The following is a 25,848-nucleotide window of genomic DNA, read 5'->3' as shown; positions in this document are numbered from 1 at the left end:
TCTACTTTACATCAGCACAATTTTGGAACCAACATTTTTTTTTTGTTAGGGAGTTATAGCAATTTCTCATTTTTACAGCACCATTTTTTTAAGGGACCACATCACATTTCAAGTCATTTTGAGGGGTCTATATGATAGAAAATAACCAAGTGTGACACCATTCTAAAAACTGCGCCCATCAAGGTGCTCAAAACCACATTCAAGAAGTTTATTAACCCTTCAGGTGTTTCACAGGAATTTTTGGAATGTTTTAAAAAAATAAATAACATTTAACTTTTTTTCACAAAAAATTTACTTCAGCTCCAATTTGTTTTATTCTACCAATCGGACCCCAAAAGTTGTTGTACAATTTGTCCTGAGTACGCCGAAACCCCATATGTGGAGGTAAACCACTGTTTGGGCGCATGGCAGAGCTCGGAAGGGAAAGAGCGCCATTTGACTTTTCAATGCAAAATTGACTGGAATTGAGATGGGACGCCATGTTGCGTTTGGAGAGCCCCTGATGTGCCTAAACATTGAAACCTCCCACAAGTGACACCATTTTGGAAAGTAGACCCCCTAAGGAACTTATCTAGATGTGTGCTGAGCACTTTGACCCACCAATCGCTTCACAGAAGTTTAGAATGCAGAGCCGTAATAATAAAAAATCATATTTTTTCACAAAAATGATCTTTTCGCCCCCAATTTTTTATTTTCCCAAGGGTAAGAGGACAAATCGCACAACAACTTTTGGGGTCCAATTTCTTCTGAGTATGCCAATACCCCATATGTGGGGGTAAACCACTGTTTGGGAACTTATCTAGATGTGTTGTGAGAGCTTTGAACTCCCCAAGTGTTTCACTACAGTTTATAATGCAGAGCCGTGAAAATAAAAATTCTTTTTTTTACAAAAAATATATTTTAGCCCCCAGTTTTGTATTTTCCCAAGGGTATCAGGAGAAATTGGACCCCAAAAGTTGTTGTCCAATTTGTCCTGAGTACGCTGATACCCCATATGTGGGGGGGGGGGGGACCACCGTTGGGGCGCATGGCAGAGCTCGGAAGGAAAGGAGCACCATTTGGAATGCAAACTTATTTGGAATGGTCTGCAGGCGTCACATTGCATTTGCAGAGCCCCTAATGTACATAAACAGTTGAAACCCCCCACAAGTGACCCCATATTGGAAACTAGACCCCAAGGGAACTTATCTAGATGTGTTTTGAGAGGTTTGAACCCCCAAGTGTTTCACTACAGTTTATAACGCAGAGCCGTGAAAATAAAAAAAATCGTTTTTCCCCACAAAAAGGGTTTTTTAGTCCCCCCAAATTTTTATTTTCCCAAGGGTAACAAGAGAAATTGGACCCCAAAAGTTGTTCAATTTGTCCTGAGTATGCTGATACCCCATATGTTGGGGTAAACCCCTGTTTGGGTGCACGGGAGAGCTTGGAAGGGAAGGAGCACTGTTTTTTTACTTTTTTAATGCAGAATTGGCTGGAATTGAGATGGGACGCTATGTCGCGTTTGGAAAGCCCTTGATGTGCCTAAACAGTGGAAACCCTCAATTCTAACTGAAACCCTAACCCAAACACACCCCTAACCCTAAGCCCAACTCTACCCATAACCCTAACCACACCCCTAACCCCAACCACACCCTTAGTCCCAACCCTAACCACACCCCTAAATCCAACACACCCCTAACACTAATCCCAATCATAACCCTGACACACCCCTAATCCCAACCATAAATGTAATCCTAACCCTAACTTTAGCCCCGACCGTAACTTTAGCCCCGACCGTAACTTTAGCCCCGACCCTAACTTTAGCCCCGACCCTAACTTTAGCCCCGACCCTAACTTTAGCCCCGACCCTAACTTTAGCCCCGACCCTAACTTTAGCCCCGACCCTAACTTTAGCCCCCCGACCCTAACTTTAGCCCCCCGACCCTGACTTTCGCCCCGACCCTGACTTTCGCCCCGACCCTGACTTTCGCCCCGACCCTGACTTTCGCCCCGACCCTGACTTTCGCCCCGACCCTGACTTTCGCCCCGACCCTGACTTTCGCCCCGACCCTGACTTTCGCCCCGACCCTGACTTTCGCCCCGACCCTGACTTTCGCCCCGACCCTGACTTTCGCCCCGACCCTGACTTTCGCCCCGATCCTAACCCTAGCCCCGACCCTAACCCTAGCCCTAATGGGAAAATGGAAATATATATACTTTTTTTAAATTTTATTATTTTTCCTTAACTAAAGGGGTGATGAACAGGGGTTTGATTTACTTAGCAGATTTTTTAGCGGATTTTTATGATTGGCAGCTGTCACACACTAAAAGACGGGGGGGGGGGCAGTGGGGGAGACATCATGTTATAGGGTCAGGCCGCTGCTCTGAACAGGCGCTGGTAAGCCACCTCCCTGCAGGACCCGGAGCAGCCCCCTGGCCATTTTGGATCCGGGGCCTGCAGGGAGAAGGAGGTAGGAGACCCTCAGAGCAACGCGAGCATGTCGTATTGCTCCGAGGGTCTCAGGGAAGCACGCAGTGACCCCCCTCCCTGCGCAATGCTTCTTTATACCGCTGGAACACTGCAATCATGTTTGATCCGCGGTGTTCCGGGGTTTAATGTGCCAGCAGTGGTCCGTGACCCCTCCTGGCACATAGTGCCGGATGTCAGCTGCGATAGTCAGTTGACACCCGGCCGCGCTCCCCCTGTGAGCGTGGCCGATCGCATATGACATACTATCCCGTCGGTGGTCATACGGGCCCACCCCACCTCGACTGGATAGTACGTCATATGTCAGAAAGGGGTTAAATCATAATGACAACCCAAAACATCCAAATGACCCTGATTAAAAGTTCACATTCCCTGGTAATTTTGGCCTGATAACATGCACAGATGTTGACATAAATGGGTTTGAATGGCTACTAAAGGTAACATCCTCACCTGTGACCTGTTTGCTTGTAATCAGTGTGTGTGCATAAAAGCTGAGTGAGTTTCTGGGATCCACACAGACTGTTGCATCTTTCATCCAGCCACTGACATTTCTGGATTGTGAGTCATGGGGAAAGCAAAAGAATTGTCACATCCGAGAAAATATTATAAAATAAAGACAACATGGTTATCAACACTATTAATGTATGAGGGACTTGCTATGCAGAATGCTAACATGAAGTTGGCTAAATTTTAGAGGCAAAATTCCTTCCCATGGAAGTTGTGCTGTCATATGTCCAGGTCACTTGATCTCCAATATCTACATCTACCTATCTATGGTATAGTTGATTGTATGTGTAAATCTACCATAGTTCTGTCTGACACTTAGAATATTCAGTCAATCCATAACAGAAATATCTATCATTCTAATTTGAAATATTCCATTCCATAAAAAGTTATATTTCTGTTTTTAAATCTGCACTATTAAGCTATATTATAAAAAGGACAGAACAAAACCACGATGACACCTGTTAAAAACGAAAAATAAAAAATCATCCTTGATCAGACGGCCTTTGGAATATATGAACTTGAGTTGGGCTAAAATGATGAGTGAAGCCTAAAGGCAGTTGCTACTTTTGGCCCTTTTACCTTTTGTGTGGAGCGTAATATCTTTAAGCATTGACTGATATGTAGACAAGGTACCAATGCAGCAAGTTAAAAGGCAGTAAGCCTGGCCCGGGTAAGGGCAGGAGATCGTATATAGCAATGTAGAAATCAGGACGGGATTTAGACAATATAAAGAGGTTTGAAACAAACGTGAATTACTGTGGCAGCTTTGTTTAGTACTGGAGTAATGTACAGTGTTATTGCAAAAAGTCCAAGCAGTTGGGGAAAATGTTTCATAGCCTTCTACAATGTTAGCAAGTTAATAATCACAACTTAGAAATCCCTTGGAGGGACAGAGAAGCATTGTGAAGCACCTCTGTAATTGTCTTTGGCACTATAAGAAAAGATGTGTGTGTCTGTATATATTTACATACACATATACCTACACAAATATTTTTTTTTATTGTGTTCTAAAAGTTCGACCAATTGATCAGTCATAATTAGTATATAGAAAGGACAAACCAGAAAAAAGTGAGTTCATTCTAATAAAGAAAGAGTTAATTTTTTGCCTCCAAAAAATGTTGGGTGGGTTCATTCACTTAGACAATTTTCGACATAATTCAAGTCTAGATAATTCACATATATCTGGCCATCTGCACCTGTTACCTGGGTATATAGAATTCCGAGGAATGTCATTCAGTTGTGCCATCAAAATAGAAAGAAGTGAATTATTAAAAAGATAAACTAAAATTTATGTTTGCTCTCTGTCAGAGTTCATATCCACTGCTAACCTTGATAGAAGATCAGAATGATTTAGACAAGTTTGCTTTAGAGATTCATAACATATGCTAGCCGGATGGAATTGAGTTATCTCTGCTCTAGAGAGTAAGTTATTGTAGCAGGAGCTGACAGAGATGAAGATAACTGAAGGAAATTCAATTACCTTTTAGTGTTTTCTTTCTAATAGGATTCTTAATGTGAAAAAGATCCTTAGATGATGCACCTCTATTGCTTACCAAGATCTTAAAATATCTGTTTTCCTGCAGGGCTTTTGTTCCACACCAAATGTAATGTTTGCTTTTTTTTTTCGCTGGCCAAGCACAACAAAAAAAAATAGTATTGCTATAATAGTCCATCTTCCACCTGTGTATAAAGTGGTGTTTTGGATTGAAATTCACAATTCTTGAATCATAGGTACCGTATATACTCGAGTATAAGCCGAGATTTTCAGCCCAAATTTTTGGGCTGAAAGTGCCCCCTCTCGGCTTATACTCGAGTCACGGTCGGCGGTGGGGTCGGCGGGTGAGGGGGAGAGGGCGCTGAGGCATACTCACCTAGTCCCGGCGCTCCTGGCGCTCCCCCTGCCTGTCACACTGTCTTCGGTTGCCGCAGCTCTTCCCCTGTTCAGCGGTCACGTGGGACCGCTCATTAGAGAAATTAATATGGACTCCACTCCCATAGGGGTGGAGCCGCAAATTCATTTCTCTAATCAGCGGTGCCAGTGACCGCTGACAGAGGAAGAGCTGCGGCACCCGGAGACGGTGTGACAGGCAGGGGGAGCGCCGGGACTAGGTGAGTATTTTATATTCACCTGTCCACGTTCCAACCGCCGGGCGCCGCTCCGTCTTCCCGTCCTCTTGTTCTGACTGTTCAGGTCAGAGGGCGCGATGACGCATATAGTGTGCGCGCCGCCCTCTGCCTGATCAGTCAGTGCAGAGAGACGCCGGGACGGGACGCTGAGGAGCTGCAAGCAAGAGAGGTGAGTATGTGTTTTTTTTTTTTTATTGCAGCAGCAGCGTTATATATGGCACAGATTTATGTGGAGCATCTATGGGGCAACGGTGCAGAGCATTATATATGGCACTGATTTATATGGCACATCTATGGGGCAACGGTGCAGAGCATTATATATGGCACAGATTTATATGGCACATCTATGGGGCAACGGTGCAGAGCATTATATTTGGCACAGATTTATATGGCACATCTATGGGGCAACAATGAACAGTGCAGAGCATATAGGGCACAGCTTTATAAGGAGCATCTATGGGGCCATAATGAACAGTGCAGAGCATATATGGCACTGCTTTATATGGAGCATCTATGGGGCCATAATGAACGGTGCAGAGCATTGTATATGGGGCATCTATGGGGCCATAATGAATGGTGCAGAGCAGTGGCACAGCTGTATAAGGAGCATCTATGGGGCCATAATGAACGGTGCAGAGCATTCTATATGGCACAGCTATATATGGAGCATCTATGGGGCAATAATCAACGGTATGGAGAATTATATATGGCACAGCTTTATATGGAACCTCCTTTGGGGCAATAATGAACGGTATGGAGCATCTATTTTTATTTTTGAAATTCACCGGTAGCTGCTGTATTTTCCACCCTAGGCTTATACTCGAGTCAAAATTTTTTCCCAGTTTTTTGTGGCAAAATTAGGGGGGTCGGCTTATACTTGGGTCGGCTTATACTCGAGTATATACGGTAGTTAACAGTTTGTGGAACACAATTTGCATTGTGATGTATAAATCATTACCAAAATATTACTTTTTCAGAATATGCTGTGTTTCATCAGAACAAATTGCCATGTCTAGTGTTGCTTTGTTAGGAGTGATCAAAAGCCAATTAAACTTTTTTTTTTTTATAAACCATTTTGATAATTCTCCAGTGTAAAATGAATAAAAATGAAAACGCTTACCAGAGCCTTTGGACACTTGTCTAATAACTTTCTAAATTATCATCCATTATCTTGTCCTTAAATAAAAATAATTGTCCTTTTCCATTAGCAGGGAGTGTTTACTAAAGATCAAGGTGGGAAAGTAACAGCTACCTATGGATCTGGAGCTTCCTCATATCTGGGGTTATTTTCTAGCCTCCCAATTCCAGCATTTTAGGAGCTGGGCCCTAGAGGTGAATCTGGGGTGGGAATATTAATGTTGAAGTACATGGGAGGGGGAGAGGGGGCAGTAGTGAAAAATCTGTCAAATCTCTTAGAATCCCATCAGTTTAAAGCATACTCTCTATGTTATCCTATCCTCTTTCTTCACAAAAGTTGGTAGGCTTGCAATGAGTGGTTAGGAATGCAAGGCTGTTCAAAATATACTCTATCTAGAATAACCCATGTTTGAGGGAATTACTACGTTTAGATGGATTTGGTGAATGGTAAAGGCAGGGTCTGAAATGTATGTACCAACTGTATCTTGGTGGTCATTTTCAATCCGAATGGGACAATGCGCTTGAATCTGCTGCTAAGGTGTTAATTAAAATGGCCCAGAGAAGGTCTCCATTGTTTCTGATACACAGTTTATTGGACTTTCAAAGCACTGTGCAAAATGGAACTTAGGATGGATGATTGTTGTCAACAGTGTGGAAAGGGGGAGCAGACATGGTACATATGGTCTTTTTCCCAGTTGACAGAGTTGTGGGAAAATTGATTATGAAGGTCTTCCATATTCAAATTCCGAACAATCCCAAATCCGATGTTCTATGTCTTGCGGGAAATAGGTGGTTCGGCTCCAAATCAGTTGGCTATATCGAAAATATTTCACCACAGCAGAAAATCTATGGCCAAGCACTGGTTGGCAAATGTTCCTCCTGTGATAGAAGAGGTGATTGGATGCCTGAAACACCCATTTCTAATAGATAAAAGTGTGCATTTAACGGAGAGCGATGATTAAATTTGGTAAAAAATGAGGGAATTGGATTAATTGCCCTACAGTTGTGCCTGTGGAGCTGGCAAAAGGTGTCATTAATAATGTATTCTATATTACTCATAGGGCAGTTGTTAGGTTGCACATCCGATACGGGAGGGAAGGTGAAGCTGTTGTTTGAAAATAATACATTAGAAGTTTTGTATTTAATCTGTCAACCCTTACACTTGTGATATATATTAATGCTGCTTTTCCAGTTATTGGATATATTTTGATATCAATAAAATTGTGTTGGGTCTCTGTTTTTTGGGTTGATCTTTTCTGCTCACTTTGCATAAATATATATAGCAAAGCTAGGAACCCCTAAAAAGAAAAAATACTGTATTTTTTTTTTTTTTATTGTTAAAGCACCATTAATTCCAGTGTTCTGGACCCTGCCATCATGGGTTTACAATCTACAGAGTAATGGAGAAGGAGAAAGTAGGTCGGTATGTTGGAATTTCTCGGGTAGTAGAAATTTGATAGCAGGCTGTAGGCTTTCCTGCACATGAGTTTTCAGAGTAAGTCTGGTTCCAAATGTGGGAGACAATTGGATGTATTGAGCTACTGTTGTCAAGAAAATGGGGATGATCAGGAAAACTCTTGGGTGAGCAACATGTAAGTGTGGAGGAGAAAAGGTCTTGTGTGGAAACATATTGGGTGATTAGTTTGGAGGAGACAGATTATAGTCATCCTTGTAAATCATTGTTAGAGATTAAAACTGGATTATTAGGGTAATTGCCATCTGCCAGTCACTTCACTGTATTCCAGAAGAGTAGTAGTGAGGGGAGAGGAGGATTAACTAGGCAGCCAAGGTAAGGATAGACTTTTAGATGTGAGAGTGTTTGTTTGGAAGCCACAGAAGAGGATATTGCAATAAACAGGGTATGAAATGATGAGGGCATGTACTAAAATTGAATCAGTAAATTCTGGATTGAGGAAAGGCGAGTTCTGAAAATACACTGCTCAAAAAAATAAAGGGAACACTTAAACAACAGAATATAACTCCAAGTAAATCAAACTTGTGTGAAATCAAACTATCCACTTAGGAAGCAACACTGTTTGACAATCAGTTTCACATGCTGTTGTGCAAATGGAATAGACAACAGATGGAAATTATTGGCAATTATCAAGACACACTCAATAAAGGAGTGGTTCTGCAGGTGAGGACCACAGACCACATCTCAGTACCAATGCTTTCTTGCAGATGTTTTGGTCACTTTTGAATGTTGGTTGTGCTTTCACACTCGTGGTAGCATGAGATAGACTCTACAACCCACACAAGTGGCTCAGATAGTGCAGCTCATCCAGGATGGCACATCATTGCGAGCTGTGGCAAGAAGGTTTGCGGTGTCTGTCAGGGTAGTGTCCAGAGGCTGGAGGCGCTATCAGGAGACAGACCAGTACACCAGGAGATGTGGGGGGGGGGCTGTAGGAGGGCAACAACCCAGCAGCAGGACCGCTACCTCAGCCTTTGTGCAAGGAAGAACAGGATGAGCACTGCCAGAGCCCTGCAAAATGACCTCCAGCAGGCCGCAAATGTGCATGTGTCTGCACATTTGGTTAGAAACTGACTCCATGAGGATGGTCTGAGTGCCCGACATCCACAGGTGGGGGTTGTGCTCACAGCCCAACACTGTGCAGGACGAATGGCGTTTGCCACAGAACACCAGGATTGGCAAATTCGCCACTAGTGCCCTGTGCTCTTAACCGATGAAAGCAGGTTTCTACTGAGCACATTTGACAGACGTGACCGTCTGGAGACGCCGTGGAGAGTGAGCTGCTGCCTGCAACATCCTTCAGCATGACCGGTTTGGCAGTGGGTCAGTAACGGTGTGCGGTGGTATTTATTTGGAGGGCCACATAGCCCTCCATGTGCTCGCCAGAGGTAGCCTGACTGCCATTAGGTACCGAGATGAGATCCTCAGACCCCTTGTGAGACCATATGCTGGTGCGGTTGGCCCTGGGTTCCTCCTATTGCAGGAGAATGCCAGACCTGGTCTGCTGCAGTGTCAGTTGTTCCTGCAAGATGAAGGCATTGAAGCTATGGACTGGCCCGCCCGTTCACCAGACCTGAATCCGATTGAACACATCTGGGACATCATGTCTCGCACCATTCACCAACGTCACGTTGCACCACAGACTGTCCAGGAATGCTTTAGCGGATGCTTTAGTCCAGGTCTGGTAGGAGATCCCTCGGGAGACCATCCGTCGCCTCATCAGGAGCATGCCCAGGTGTTGTAGGGAGGTCATACAGGCACATGGAGGCAACAAACACACACAACTGAACATCATTTCCTTGTCTTGAGCTATTTCCACTGAAGTTGGATCAGCCTGTAATTTGATTTTCCACTTTGATTTTGAGTATCATTCCAAATCCAGACCTCCATGGGATATTCATTTTGATTTACATTGATCATTTTTGTTCTCAACACATTCCACTATGTAATGAATAAAGATTTGCAACTGAAATATTTCATTCAGTGATATCTGAGATGTGGTATTTTAGTCTTCCCTTTATTTTTTTGAGCAATGTATTTTTTATTTACAGTTGGCAGTAAGGGCTTAGATGTTGTGTTTAGTTTGATGAACAGGACATTGCCCAGGGTTACATTTAGACAGCGGACTTGTGATGCAAGGAAAGTGTGATGTCCTTTATTGTGATGAATAATTCTGGTGGGGGGGTATGAGGTGAAGGAAAGAGAATGTATGTAGTAGACAGAGGTTACTATCAAAATTAACCTTTTAATAGTATAAAAAGTATAGGGTATTCCCACACTAAAATACAGGTACTGCTTATGTGTGTAGTAAGAATTAACCTATAATAGCGCTATCAACTAATAAAACATAATTTGTAGATATAGGTCCTCAGACCTGCGATTAATAGATATAGGTCCTCAGACCTGCGAGTAATAGTCTAACTTATGGTCTCTAATAGCCATGCTATATCAATTGAGCAAGATTTTATAATGTTGATCCTCAGTGTTCCAAAAGGGGAAATAGTTCGTAGTCAATGATATTAGACACAATAATCTAATTTCCCAAGAAAGTAACTATATGCCTGATGTTCAGATGCCAATCACAAAGGGTGTAAGCATAACATAATAGATATTACATATATAAAGGCAAGGATAGGTGCTTTAGATATGACCAGTGCTTAGTGAAGAAAAGGTTGGATTTCCCCCATCCTGTAGTAGTTCTGCGCAATTAAAGTAGGTAACCTCATATGGAATAAATGGGCCAGTACCTGTTCCCTTTCAAACCGCCCTATCATGCGTTTTCAGGTCAATTCAGCAGACCTGGTACAGAAATGAAAGGCAGTGTCGCTCAGAGTTGAGGCTTCCATATACATTAGATGGCTGTGGGAACAAAACATGGTTTGAGTGATTACACAGGTCTGCAAAAAAAATTTTTTTCAAGAGCTGTTTTGGTTATTCCACGTAATCTTTGTTTTTAAGTGTGCTGAATCTGAAAATGACCTCCGTTTTGTCATAGGATATCACGTTTTCTGACAATTTAAGTAACTATCTACTATATAATTGTCTAAGGGTCACTTCCGTCTTTCTGTCCTTCTGTCTGTCTGTCTGTCTGTCATGGAATCCAAGTCGCTGATTGGTCGTGGCAAAACTCCCACGACCATTGCCATGACCAACAGCGACGCGCACAGTCTGGAAGAAAATAGCCGCTCCTTACTCCCCGCACTCGGTGCCCGGCGCCCGCATACTCCCTTCCGGTCACCGCTCACACAGGGTTAATGCCGGCGGTAACGGACTGCGTTATACCGCGGGTAACGCACTCCGTAACCGCTGCTATTAACCCTGTGTCCCCAATTTTTTACTATTGATGCTGCCTATGCGGCATCAATAGTAAAAAAAAATGTAATGTTCAAAATAATAAAAAAAGAAAAAACCTGCTATACTCACCCTCTGTAGTCCGCCGAGCCGCTCGCGCTGGCCGCCATCTTCCGTTCCCTGCGATTCATTGCGAAATTACCCAGAAGACTTAGCGGTCTCGCGAGCTGCGCAATGTACTACGTGGGCTGCGCAATGTACAACGTGGGCTGCACAATGTACAACGTGGGCTGCGCAATGTACTACGTAGGCTGCGCAATATACTACGTAGGCTGCGCAATGTACTACGTGGGCTGCACAATGTACTGCGTGGGCTGCGCAATGTACTACGTAGGCTGCGCAATATACTACGTAGGCTGCGCAATGTACTACGTGGGCTGCGCAATGCACTGCGTGGGCTGCGCAATGCACTGCGTGGGCTGCGCAATGCACTGCGTGGGCTGCGCAATGCACTGCGTGGGCTGCGCAATGCACTGCGTGGGCTGCGCAATGCACTGCGTGGGCTGCGCAATGCACTGCGTGGGCTGCGCAATGCACTGCGTGGGCTGCGCAATGCACTGCGTGGGCTGCGCAATGCACTGCGTGGGCTGCGCAATGCACTGCGTGGGCTGCGCAATGCACTGCGTGGGCTGCGCAATGCACTGCGTGGGCTGCGCAATGCACTGCGTGGGCTGCGCAATGCACTGCGTGGGCTGCGCAATGCACTGCGTGGGCTGCGCAATGCACTGCGTGGGCTGCGCAATGTACTGCGTGGGCTGCGCAATATACTACGTGGGCTGTGCTATACACTACGCATACATATTTTAGAATACCCGATGCGTTAGAATCTGGCCACCATCTAGTGTTAAATAAGACAATACCTCAAAATAAATTAAAATAGACTCATAAAATTAATTTTTTATTACAAATGTTTAATGAAAATCATTTTTTAACTGCAATGAGCTCACTAACACACTAAAATCGATCCTTCTTCCCTGTGAGGCTTCTCTTGGTACAAAAAGGACGCATGCGGCGCAAAACGCAGCGTTGTGCATGCGTTTTGCTGCGTTTTTGTTTACGTTGTGCGTTGCGGCGCCGACGCTGCGGCGCACAACGCAAATGTGAACGTAGCCTTATTTGGCCAGCAGATATCTTTGGTGTCTCTCCTATACACATGTGTGTTCTTTCGACCAACGGCTCCTGCTGTGTTCTCTTGAGACCCATCACCAGACATGTTTCACGGCAACTCATCACCAGAAGAACAAATTGATCAGCAGTCTGAAATCAGATGTGCCCAATCAACATCTCTACCGACAATCATTTGTCCAGGGCCCTCTTACACTTTAGACTGTCGGGTGAAACAGTCTATATTGGTAGATTCAGCAAACATTAGCCTGTGTATGGGGGGGTTGGGGGTTGCACCTTGTCTAAGGGTACTGTCTCACAGTGGCACTTTGATCGCTACAACGGTACGATCTGTGACGTTCCAGCGATATCCATACGATATCGCTGTGTCTGACACGCAGCAGCGTTCAGGGACCCCGCTGAGAATCGTACGTCGTAGCAGATCGTTTGGAACTTTATTTCGTCGCTGGATCTTCCGCTGTCATCGCTGGATCGGTGTGTGTGACAGCGATCCAGCGATGCGTTCACTTGTAACCAGGGTAAACATCGGGTTACTAAGCGCAGGGCCGCGCTTAGTAACCCGATGTTTACCCTGGTTACCAGCGTAAAAGTAAAAAAACAAACCGTACATACTCACATTCCGGTGTCCTTCAGGTCCCTTGCCGTCTGTTTCCCGCTCTGACTGACTCCCGGCCGTAAGGCAGTACAGAGCACAGCGGTGACATCACCGTTGTGATCTGCTTTCACTTTACGGCGGCACTCAGTCAGAGCGGGAAGCAGACGGCAAGGGACCTGACGGACACCGGAATGTGAGTATGTACAGTTTGTTTGTTTTTTACTTTTACGCTGGTAACCAGGGTAAACATCGGGTTACTAAGCACGGCCCTGCGCTTAGTAACCCACCCGATGTTTACCCTGGTTACCCGGGACCTTCGGCATCGTTGGTCGCTGGAGAGCGGTCTGTGTGACCGCTCCCCAGCGACCACACAACGACTTTCCAACGATCACGGCCAGGTCGTATCGCTGGTCGTGATCGTTGGAAAGTTGCAGAGTGTGACAGTACCCTAAGGCAGTCAGAAAAGATAGCAGAGAATCATCATAGTAGGCAAATGTGGAGATGTTGCCCAAGAAAAAAAATCTGGGCTTCTTGTTTTTTTTTGTAATTTTTTTTCATTGATCTCCCCTACCAGTCACACTTTAAAGGCCTACGTAGTATACCACTGTTCGTAGAGCAAAGTGAATATTTCCTTATTCTAGTGCAGTGATGGCGAACCTATGACACGCGTGTCAGTGCTGACACGCGTAGTCATTTTCAGTGACACGCCGGCCGCGGCCCCATAGAAATTGCTTCTTTCCCAGGGTCTGAAGGAGAGGAAACTCTCCTTCAGGCCCTGGGAACCATATTAATGTGTAAAATAAAGAATTAAAATAAAAAATATTGCTATACTCACCTCTCCGACGCAGCCTGTACCTCACCGAGGGAACCGGCAGCGTTGTTTGCTTAAAATTCGCGCTTTTCCTTCCTTACGTGAAGTCCCGGCTTGTGATTGGTCGCGTGCCGCCCATGTGGCCGCGACGCGACCAATCACAGCAAGCCGTGACGTAATTTTAGGTCCTTCAGGATTTTAAAATTACGTTCTGGCTTGTGATTGGTCGCGTCGCAGTCACATGGGCGACGCGACCAATCACAAGCCGTGACGTCACGGGAGGCTGGACACGCGCGCATTTTAAAATGATTAAAAGTGATTGCTGTCTGGAGGCCCTGTGATTGCTGTCTGGAGGCCCTGTGATTGCTGTCTGGAGGCCCTGTGATTGCTGTCTGGAGACCCTGTGATTGCTGTCTGGAGACCCTGTGATTGCTGTCTGGAGGCCCTGTGATTGCTGTCTGGAGGCCCTGTGATTGCTGTCTGGAGGCCCTGTGATTGCTGTCTGGAGGCCCTGTGATTGCTGTCTGGAGGCCCTGTGATTGCTGTCTGGAGGCCCTGTGATTGCTGTCTGGAGGCCCTGTGATTGCTGTCTGGAGGCCCTGTGATTGCTGTCTGGAGGCCCTGTGATTGCTGTCTGCAGGCCCTGTGACTACTACAGCAACCATCATCCAGTGAACTGTGGGGTGTCATTGGCCATTACTGAGATAAGTGAGAGGGAGGCATCAGTGATGGCGAACCTGTGGCAGTCCAGCTGTTGAAAAATTACAATTCCCATCATGGCTGGCCATTCAAAGCAAAGGCTTTGACTGTGAAGACATGATGGGAATTGTAGTTTTGCAACAGCTGGACTGCCACAGGTTCGCCATCACTGGAAGAATTCCCCCTCCCCCTCACTTATCTTAGTTCACGGCACCCCACACAAGTTAAATAATAGCAAGACCAACAAAAGAAACCTACTGACAGATGAACAAAGAAGTCACTAAGCAGGTAAGTTAATTCTAATTATACATATTTGTTATTTAAACTATACATGTCGCAAAATTATGTTTTTTTATCAAGGTGACACACCACCCAAGTTATGCTCGGTTTTTTGGCGAATTTTGACACACCGAGCTCAAAAGGTTGCCCATCACTGTTCTAGTGTATACATCTTTTTACCTGTTTTTAGCTCAAATGTGTGTTAATATAGGTAATATTTTATTTTACATGCACCATATCCAACCTTGTGGGGTCTAGACTAAAATCCGGGTTAAAGCCTGTGCAATAGAATGGGAGTGTTTAAATATCTCCTATCTAGTCCATTAAAGCTGGAGGAATGGAAGAGATACCTTTGATAAGTGTGCTGCCTCCAGTAACCTTGGTGGCTATTATCCAGAGGATGATACTATATCTATTTCATTGGTGGATTTTTTTTCTATTTTGTTGCTGTGAAAAATCAATACTTCCAGGCTCAGGATGACAGCAGCATCACTTCAGAGCTGAACATGCCTGACAGACATTGTCATTGGCAGAATTTACTTTGCTCTTGTGCTTTCAAGATTTCGCTCTTCCAGGGCTTATTGGAGCGTTTTTATAGAATTTCCCTAGGTGGAATCTGAAATCCAGAGGTCAAGTGTAGAAATACTACTAGGTAGACAATGTCGTCTTCATTTACCCGGAGTGTTGCGTTACCATGAAGACTCGGCGACTATGCCTTTTTTGGTAAAATGTAACATTTGGGAGGGCATCAGCAGTCATTTTGTATGTTGTGTAATTGTCTATGTCATCAAAATTCTCCAAACTGTCTGCGGGCCACAAACATACAATTCTATGTATCTGTTATCTCCACTCCATGTCTTCATCAGACACCACTGAGGATACAGATCACATTAACTAGTTAATTCTCCTTACGCTCTCATCTTTCAATTGCTCTTTATAGAGGAAGCCGCACTTGGAGAGGATGGCAATATAAATGACTGAGAACAAGGGGTCTGTAAATGTATATTCAGTCTAACTGCCTTCTGAATTATTTACAACTAATTTATCTGGGACTGCAGCTTTAATGCCTCCAGATCATTAAATCAGTAGTCCATGTTCAGGGGGAAAACACATTATCTTTCTGTAAAAAGTGAAAACACTGCAGTTAGCCTTGAACCATTTGTAAGATGTTTAACCTTTTGAGAGTTGACATATAAACCCGTAGCGGTACAATACAAATACCATGGTTTCGGCAGCATGTCTTGATTGTTATCAATCATTGAATCAACAGAGTAATTAAGGCATTGTACTTTTAAATTAACCAATGCTACTTTAAAGCTGACCCTACACATAGAAAAAAAAAAGTCAGCCCAATTTACCATTTTTTTTTTTAACCATTTTGCAGTCTGGCTATGGCTTTGGAATTGTACATTATTATTATTTTTTTTTTCAAATGTATTTGTTATATTCCTTGTCATCTGAAACTAAGTGTATGGAGTGATCTGACAAATGCAGCCAATCATTTATTTTTTTTTTTTTTACTAATTTGACAGTTTATGCTGGTATATCTTTGGCAAATGATTCAACATAAAGGTGATTGACCGCTTTCAGGAAGATCTTCTCTTATTAGTCTCCAGCTTTAGGCCCTCTTCTTGCCATATATTTATATATGATCGTATTGAAAAGTGTAGCCAACTACGAGTTGGAGTACAGGGTATCCCATAAACAGATATGCTGTTTAATATTAATGTTCCTATTCTAAAGGGATGTCATGGAATAGAGTTGAATTTGCCTGACGTTTAAGATTGGGATCAATGATAGATTTTTCCTGGTGAGTGTGTACACTACAAACTTGGTAGTAAAATTATTTTTTCTAGTTGTAAGTGGCGCTGCATGAATATGATCTCAGGCATGTTTAGTGTTTACCCATTAGAAAGAAACCTTCTGCATTACATGTTTCTCCTGGAAATTCTACCTTATTATTTGACTAGTACCCGGGAAAGAATGCGGCGCCAGGATGATCAGCTAATTGCTCCCCATCCTAGTCCTGGCAGAATGTGGCCCTGGGATCATTCAGATTGTGATTTTGGGGCAACCTGCTCCTGGCAGGCCTGATAAACAGTATTGCCAGGGTATAGCTTTAGCTACCCTGTAGTAACTGCTTATGGTAAAATATAGTCCTACATGATGGCCATTGAGACAAATTGCCGTCCATTTAATACAAGGATGGTTTTAGTTCTCTAGAACAGGAGCAACTCCTCAAAATGAACCCTCTGCTTAAAAAGTGGGTACGTAATAAAATAACTTCTTGACGGAGTTAGTGGTTACTTTGGAAATGTATCAGTTAATTTGTGGCTAGTTACTTTCTAAAACTACTAAGGGTTACTCAGAATTTTGTAACATTAGTTCAAACATCCAGAAAGTCCTCCTGTCTGATCCCAAAATTGGCAGGAAATTCTATGTTTAAATAATTATTATTGATATGTCATAAATTTTTTGTATTTCTGTTCTCCATTCATGGTTTACGGGACTGATAAAGATAGTCAATCACTGTTCTTGGCTGTCGCTATCAGTCCCATGAACTGTAAATGGAGCAGCAGTGTGAAGCAATAACCGAAAGAAATTAACTGGAGGTACTAGAGGTTAGGACTGTCTCAAATAGGGTCACCTTGATGTGGTGGGATAGCTTTTACTTTTTTTTTTTTTTTATCAAAACAATGTTATTTTCAAAGAAAGAAAGGGGAGAGAGAGAACTACCTGTAGAAATCTGAACACTCCAAATAGTAGAATAGCAATTTTATTAAATTGATAACACGACCACAAGCAAGAAAAATTAATAAAACCATTTAAAAACATAGAAGAGGTTCCAGACCTAGATATCCCACACAGTGCATAGATCTATTAACCATAAGACAGTGAGGTAATATGATATCACACAATATATAATGCACATGCCCATAGATAATGATACCAAACCAAACACAAATGATCCCCAAGGAGAAGGAAGATAGAGGAAAAGGAAAAGTATGTGTGTAGAAGTATCCGTACCTCCTCAGCTCAAAGATACCTAGAACAAAGCCAGAAAAATAGCATCTAGGGATCACGTGGTGCCATAATAGTGGGGATCAATTACAGGAACATCCAGAATGTGACAGCCAAGAAGAGCCAGCCTATATAAAGGTGGGTAAAGGAGAATGCTGTTCACAGAGAGGGGGAAAATGACATCCATAGAGCGCAGTGTGCAAGGTAGTTTGCCACGGAATTCAATTATAGGGAAAGGATACCTGATGTGGATGGAAATGCCACTCGTCATCTCCCCTGATGAAGCCGTGCTAGACACGACGATACGTGTGGGGTCACCTCCATCTCCGCTGTATCCCTACTGATCTCCCATTGTTCTGCAGGTACTTGCCACTGACGAGTGGCATTTCCATCCATATGCAAGTTTTCATGCACTATTTCTATTTACTTTACTGCAGGGCATTTAGTCATTTTGTTTTTAATCTTCGGTTTTGTCTGTTTAGTGGCCAGTGTGAACAATAGCTTACATGTTGCATGCATACCAGCTAATATTCCAGCAAATTTTTTTTTTATTCATTAAATTTTTAAAAATATTAGAAATGTGTAATCCGTTACATGTGACCTAATTAACAATAAGTGGCACTATTAATTGGATACATTTGCCTTTAGAGCCGCCTTGCATTAGAGCTCATTCAGACATCAGTGATTTTTTTTTTATATACCCATAAAAAGATGGATTTAAGTCATTGCTTTAATCAGATTTTCATCGATGTTTGGTCGGAGTTCCAGTATTCACCATCAGCTTCAACAGAGTTTTTATTTTTTTCTTACATGGACCCATAGACTTGCATTGGTGAATTTTATTCTGTATTAAGATCAGTCTTTTTTTTGTGGGTCGCTCAGTTTAAAAAACAAATTTGAATATGTGAAAATAGCCACCAATACGGAGTGCTGGCGCTATCCGAGAAAATCCTAGAACTTGTCCAGCAATGACTGACATCTGAATGTGCCCTTACCCATGGTATGTTAGGTCCTGTTTGTAAACCTTTATTACTGCACAATTAACTATGCATCTGTTTATGTATATGGGTACATATACGGTGGTGCTTAAAAGTTTGTGAACCCTTTAAAATGTTCAATGTTTTTGCTTAATTAACCTAAAGCTACATCAGATTTTCACACAATTAGACAAAGAACGAATTCAAACAAATGAGAGAAACTTACTAGAATCTTTTATTGTTGCGGAAAATTATCCAATGTCAAGTGTTTGAATGGCTAATGTTTGTGAAACTTTAAGATTTGCAGATAATTTAAAATAAAGAGTTGAATAGATTAAGGATTTAGCAAAGTCTTTCTCTTCACAACACGTTTGTGGTTGAGTATCATGGCGTGAGCAAAGGATATTTATGAGGACCTCCAGAAGAGTTGTGTGTTTTTGGTCCTGCAGCATGACAAGTATTCCTACAAAAGAATGGTATAGAAGAATAATGTTAACGTATTGGAATGGCCAAGTCAAAGTCCTGAACATAATCCTAAAGAATTGTTGTGGACCCCTAAGTGGAGAGAGAATTCACCAATCTAGAAGTTAAAGCAATCTTGTAAGGAGGGATGGGCTAAATTTCCTTCAGGACTATGTGCAGGATTAAAAACAAATGTCCACTACACACTTGACTAGTCAAGTTTAAATGGTGATGCTTTATTGATGAGGTGTAGTAGGTGCATTCATATAGAAGGGCTTCTTTGAATGTGACAAAGATTCCATGAATCGAACTGTCATTACATATTGTCAAATTAGTCAGTGTATATGGAATGCCAGGAATACGTAGGCTGTCCCTATTGGGTGCTATGCATGTGACGCTGGGTAGGAATAAGGACAGCCTACATATTCCTGGTATTCCATATACACTGACTAATTTGATACAGATTGCATGAATCGAACAGTCGTTACGTATTGTCACAATCAAGGAACAAGCTCTTCTATATGAAGTCATCTATTATACTTTATCCATAAAGCTTCACCATTTGTACTTATACAGTGTGCAATAGACATTTCATTTTGGATATACTGGAATCCCACTCCTGCCTCACTTGTACCTCAAAGAAAAAAAATTGTGAGAACGGCGAATAGTTTAGTCTATGTGCAGGATTGGTGAAAACGTATAGATCAGGGGTCTCAATCATTATTATTATTTATTTATATAGCACCATTAATTGCATGGTGCTGTACATGAGACGGGGTTACATCAAAATACAAATATCACTTACAGTAAACAAACTAACAATGGCGGACTGATACAGAGGGCCGTGCTTACATTCTTCAATCATGCTGGCTGCATATGATCCCTGGGGCTGCATCATGCCGCCCACAGACACCGGGGCTCCTGTTAGCGTAGCGCGGCCCTGGTGGCTGCCAATGTAAGCATGTATTTTTGAGTTGAATGTACATTTTTAAAGGCATATTCGATTGAAATGCATCATGGCGCAGAGACCAGCTCTCTGCACCACAATACCAGCAACTGGCCAATCAGAAGCTGACGTTGACGTACCTGTCGCCAGCGATGCATGACATTACTGCCATGCGCCACCCTGACTGTGGAAGCGAAAAGGACACTGTTCACCGAGGGAGTAAGGCAGTTGAAAAGGATATGTTTTTTTTTTTTTTTTTAATAAAACACACCAAAAATGTACCTAAAAATTATCAAAAAGGTGTATAGAAAAAAACAAATTGGTACCACTAAAAATGTTATGTCGTCCAGCAAAGAATGTGGCCCATCAAATTCATTTTTTTTTTCTAGGTGCGGCTCATATACTCATCAGAGCTTGAGACCCCTGGTTTAGATCCAGCTATTGCTGTGCAAAGGGGTCTCGCTAGATACTGAAAATTGTTAATCGTTTTCACTCCCAGATCCATGATATTGGATCATTTTTACTCAATTGCTTCTCTTTACCTACGGTTTAGACTTATGTGACAATCTGATGTACATTTGATCTAAAATCTATGCAGAATTATGGAAAATTCTAGAAAGTTCAAAAATTGTCGTATCCCTGTGTAATAAACCAGAATCCCTTTCCACAAATATCAACTCAATTTTACTTAGAAAGTCTATGGTTTATAAATTATGGCAATCACTAATTCTTCCTTTTTGTTGAGGCGGCAGATCTGGACGTATTGTTTAGTTCTTTTTTAGTCATTAGTTGCTATTTATAAAGTGTGAAACAAGTGTATTTAACATATTTTAGGTTGTAATTTTCTTACAAAGGACATTATGAGGCTTAATTTTCATTTCATTGTATAAGGTCAAATGCAAAGCTAATGTTCCACAAGGAGACAGAGATTGATAATCAGTAAAGAATGGGCCTCTAATGTGATTTATATCTATAGATTTTATGTCAGGTATGAAAAGTTGCTGTTCAAATTGTAAAGACTGATCCATTAGACCATTAGGAAGCACTTTAAAGCATTTACTACTTCCTCGGTTGCCTGTTTTTAGAAATGTGCATTTTCATCTAACTTTTTAGTGGGATTTTGATTGTACAAATACAATTAAATACTATGGATTAGTTTACCTTTGTTGGTATTGCAGTCATTTGGGGTTCTTCTCCAGAAGTAATAGTATATAGGGCTATGGCTGCAGATTGAATTGGTCATGTGTGCCTGGGATTGTAGAAAGCTTGGTGATTGAAACGCTTTTAGGACCACAAACTGAAAATGTGTCCCCTAAGGTCCAAAGAGTTAGGTAGAGGTGAGAGCAGTATGTCGGACTTTACATTTGTGACTTTAGCTGGTAGATATTGGAGAACAATATCAGAACATGTATATGTTGATGTCCTTTTCATGCCACAACTAAATAAATGAGGATGCTAGATTTCTTGACTAACGACATATCCTTTTCTTGTTAACCAATTTTTTCCTGTATACATGGACATGTTAAAGCACACTTCTTGCATGTTTCTTCCAGTCACTCTGTGCACAGTATTCAGCAGAAAAGAGAGAAGATGAAAAGATGTGCGACCATTTAATTAGAGCTGCCAAGTACAGAGATCACGTGACTGCTACCCAACTGGTCCAAAAGATTATCAATATTCTCACAGACAAACACGGCGCGTGGGGAAGTTCTTCAGCAAGGTAAGGCCGCCACAAAATGTATTCTGGTTTATTCATATGCAGATTTCCCCGCTTTAGGAATTATTCCTGGAATTGGTCCATGAAGACATTTTCAGTGTTGCTAATTGATATACGTAGAGCCTAATTAATCTTAAGATAGCGCCAGCATACTCTGCAGCACTTTATCAGCAAACATAGCCAAATTATACACTACAAGTAATGGTCCTGCTTGCAAGAGCTCTGAGAAACTATGTAATGCGCAATGTGTATTTTTGGCTTTCCTGATGATCCTTGGGGAAGGGTCCTTGGATGCCACCCATTGCTTTTGAAAGGATGGTTAGGCCTCATTCTACCTCCATGAGGATGGTGCAGCTTCTTATTCTTTATTTTGGCTTCATACATGGCTGCAGATTTTATTGATAAGAGGTGTCAAATTCCGATAACTGAGGTTTCTGAACTAGTTCATGACCGGACCATTTTTCCTGACCAGGCACATTTTTGGGTTTTAACGTACATGTGGTGATGTATATTTACTTAGAATTTTTCTTCCTTCTGATCTCAGAGGATGTAGATAATAATAATAATAAAAAAATACTTGTCTTTTCCCCCTTTTTTTAACCCCTTCCTAACATGGCTAATTTCTGTTTTGGCATGTTTTTTTCCCCTCCCTCCCCTTCTTCAAAGAATCATAACTTTAATTTCCTGTCCACATAGACTTCTGAGGACTTTTTTTTTTTTTATTTGCAGAGTAGTGTACTGGAAAAAAAGAAAAAAAAACTTCAGTGCAGTGAAAATGCTAACAAAACTCCATTCTAACAGGTTTTTTTAGAACATTTCTTATGGCATACATTGTAAGTTAAAGATTACCTGGCATCATGATTCTCCTCATTAGTCTGAATACAGCAATACCAAATTAGTCCAGCATTCTTATTTTAGTGGTGGAAAAAAAATCTGACATTTTGTAATTATTTTTCTTAAATGTAATGGTTTTCAATTTTTCAAGACCCATAACCTTTTTTTTTTTTTTTTTTTTCTCGATGAAGCTGGGTGGTGGCATATATTTTGCTGGGCAAATCAACATTTTTATTGATCGCTTCCCACTACACTTTTTTTTTTTTCTGTTCACAACGTTTACCGATCGGGTTAATACATTTTATATTGTGATGAATCAGACTCTAATCGACGTGGTAATACCACATATATGTTTGTTTGTTTTTGGTGTAATTTTGTGTAATTTTAATGGCGAGGAAGGAGTGACACAATTTTTTTTTTAAAATATATATATATATATATATATATATATATATATATATATATATATATATATATATATATATATATATATATATATATATATATATATTTTAAACTTTTTTGTTATAACGTCTAGGGGATTAAAACCTGTGACTGCCTGATCGCTTGTTCTATATGCAGCATTAGAACAGTACTGCTCTATATAGGAAGAAGCACAATATCAATGGGTTTCAATGGAGCTCCATGATGGCTTAATACTAATCACTCTTTCGAACAAGACTGTGGTAGATTGCCCCATGTGGGAATCGCTTTAATTTGCTTCCATTTCTTTTTGTTGATTGAGAGCTAGGAAAGGTTTCACAGAGAGTGAATAAAGACATGACTTTTTAAACATGATACATGCAGTGCAGACCGTCAGGAAAAAAATGAATGTTCTGGGCATGAGTGGTCGGCTTGTCTAAACAGCCTTTTAACTGGCCGCCAATTGGCTTGCATGTAAGCGGTCCTGTAATCATTAAACAGTCACAGGTTGGCAAGTGTAAACCCTCCCTAATGGGTTCTAGACTATTCATCACTATGCCCTTTGATTCATCTTTGCCTTTTATTTCTTTTGAGATTGCTTTAATTGGCTATCTTAACTTATTTTTTCTCTTTTTTTTCATCCTATCCCTTCTATTCCTACTTAATTTCATTCTGCCCATCGCCCTTCGTGAGCTAGATTTTGCCCTAGACCAGATTCACACATCCATGTTTCACAGTTAGAGTATGGACTGGAATGCACAAATTGGCTGTGGGTCATATAACATCATATAACGGGCCAAACAATTACGCTATTAGTTCAAAACCAGCAAGCAAAATAAAAAAAAAACACATTTTAGGCCACAATTCACACATCCTTGTGTCACTGTGTGTGATTCACCGATTTGCCTCGGGTCTCCTGATCTGAACTCATCCTCCTAGGATTTCCCTTTTGGGTCAGGAGACCCGAGGGCAATCGGTGAATCGCACACCGTGACACACGGATGTGTGAATTGCGGCCTAAAATGTTGTTTTTAGTTTGTTTTCTGATTTTGGACTAATTGTTTGGCCTGTGATATGTTGATATCTTGAATTACAATGGTGAAATACAGGTGCTGACACTGAAAAAATGCAAAAGTGTAAAAACGAGATCCGTGGAATTGTTTTCAGCAATGTAACAGCATTTGTGCATTCTATGTAGATCATGATCTGTAGTTACAGCCTTCCAATGTCTTTAGCATTTCAGTATTTTAATGTTGCACTTACCTGTTCCCTCTGTGTAATGTGATCTTTCTGTAGGATATTTCGGTGTTTTATAACAGAGCATGTTTGGGGATTCTTTTTTTTTCCCTCGAACACTTGACAATCAAAAGATGGCCGCTTTATATAGTATTAAAAAAAAAATGGTAGTGACACGTCCTTAAATATCATTGGTTCTGTGAGTATTTAGTTTCTTGATTTTTGACTTCCCACTTACCTCTAGCAAAAGGAAATAAACCAATAATACATTTTATATCTGATTCTTGCAGAATCAAAACCATACTAATACTTTGGCAATTTTGCAACTTTTCCATTGCGAACAAAGACCAAACCTCCATTATTTAGAGACCACTGCTCTCCTAACGTAAAGTAAAGTGCTGCTGAATATTTTGGCACTTTATAGCAACCATTATAAATGGCCAAATCATTGTTGGGCCATTGACTTTTCAGACCTCTGTTCTTCCTATGCAGTTGGATTAATCTAAATACAAATTCCTTTTTGGATTCCCTTCCCAACTTTCAACAAGCTATAGACTTTTTATGACCGTGTTTAGCATGCTAATGGACAAGCAGCAAAACTGCAGGAAATGTTAATTTTTCCCAACTCTCCTACTGCAGAGTTGGATCTACTGGAGCATTTACAATATTTTCATACTTAATTGCTAGTTAATCTTGTAAACTGGGAATGTGTGGCTGACAGCATGATGTTGTAAGGGACAGAATTGTATTAATGATCTTTTTCCCCATACAGTTTTTGTTAGCATGTGTGAATGGCCAGTAAACAAGCCCTGATGAGTGCTCATTGACCACCCATCTAAATGTGCTTTCAGATTCCAATGTAATGTGCTGGTCAGTTTTCAAGAAGTTGAAATTTTTGAACACCAGGCTCTATATGTGCACAGTTTATAGAACGTGAGCTGCTTATCACAGAAGGGGGTGGAGTCAGAAGAATGCCCACACCAACTAGTAAAGGCAATGATAATGTCCTGATAAAACCTTCCGAGGAAACAGAACACAGCCTGACATGTGACATATCGTTGATTTTGTTTTAACTCCTACCTCGTGCTGTCCTCATACTAAATAGCGAAAACCTGCTGACAGATTCCCTTTAATATATATTTCCACATTCAGCATTTATTTTGTGTTACAAATGATGGCATAATGAGGTGTATCACAATGAGATTCATAGAACTGGATTGTGCCAATACGTAAGCATGCCGTTTATTTTGCACCATCAGTTCTGCACATCCACAATATGCACACTTTGCAGCATTGCTACATCTGCTCATTCTTCTCTCTGAAGAATGATATACTTATTACATGGCTTTTATATTTTGTGTTAAAAATAAATGTATTTAATAAAGAACATATTTAAATTACCCTAGAATCCTAATTGCAGATTATAAACTCCATGTCCAGCGCTGCAAGCGTTAAAGTAATCTTGTTTTCTCGTCCTCTAGTAAATTGAATCTTCGAAGGATTTTGGTTTAATTTGGTTTATGCTGTTTTCATTCTTCTCTGTCCTTTGGAATTCATATTGCTTGCTTGTTGCCAGGACTCTGAGCCTTAATACTTTCCCATTAATGTCATTTATTTTGTTTCGCTATTGATGGGTTTCCTAATGCTGTCCGATCACTAG

The 25,848-nt window shown here is 41.5% G+C and overlaps 1 protein-coding gene across 1 annotated transcript in view; it reads left to right on the top strand.

Annotated features, from left to right (window-relative positions):
• Positions 1-25,848, top strand: part of LRBA (LPS responsive beige-like anchor protein) — a 749,089-nt gene that overhangs the window by 321,256 nt on the left and 401,985 nt on the right. Inside the window, exon 36 of the mRNA XM_077279308.1 lies at positions 21,532-21,698. Coding sequence (XP_077135423.1) covers positions 21,532-21,698 — 167 coding nt within the window. The remainder of the gene's footprint in view (positions 1-21,531; positions 21,699-25,848) is intronic.

This window comes from Ranitomeya variabilis, chromosome 1, assembly GCF_051348905.1.
Source record: "Ranitomeya variabilis isolate aRanVar5 chromosome 1, aRanVar5.hap1, whole genome shotgun sequence".
NCBI lineage: Eukaryota > Metazoa > Chordata > Amphibia > Anura > Dendrobatidae > Ranitomeya > Ranitomeya variabilis.
The sequence above is the reverse complement of the archived record's forward strand: the minus strand, read 5'-3'. Positions and strand labels throughout refer to the sequence as shown.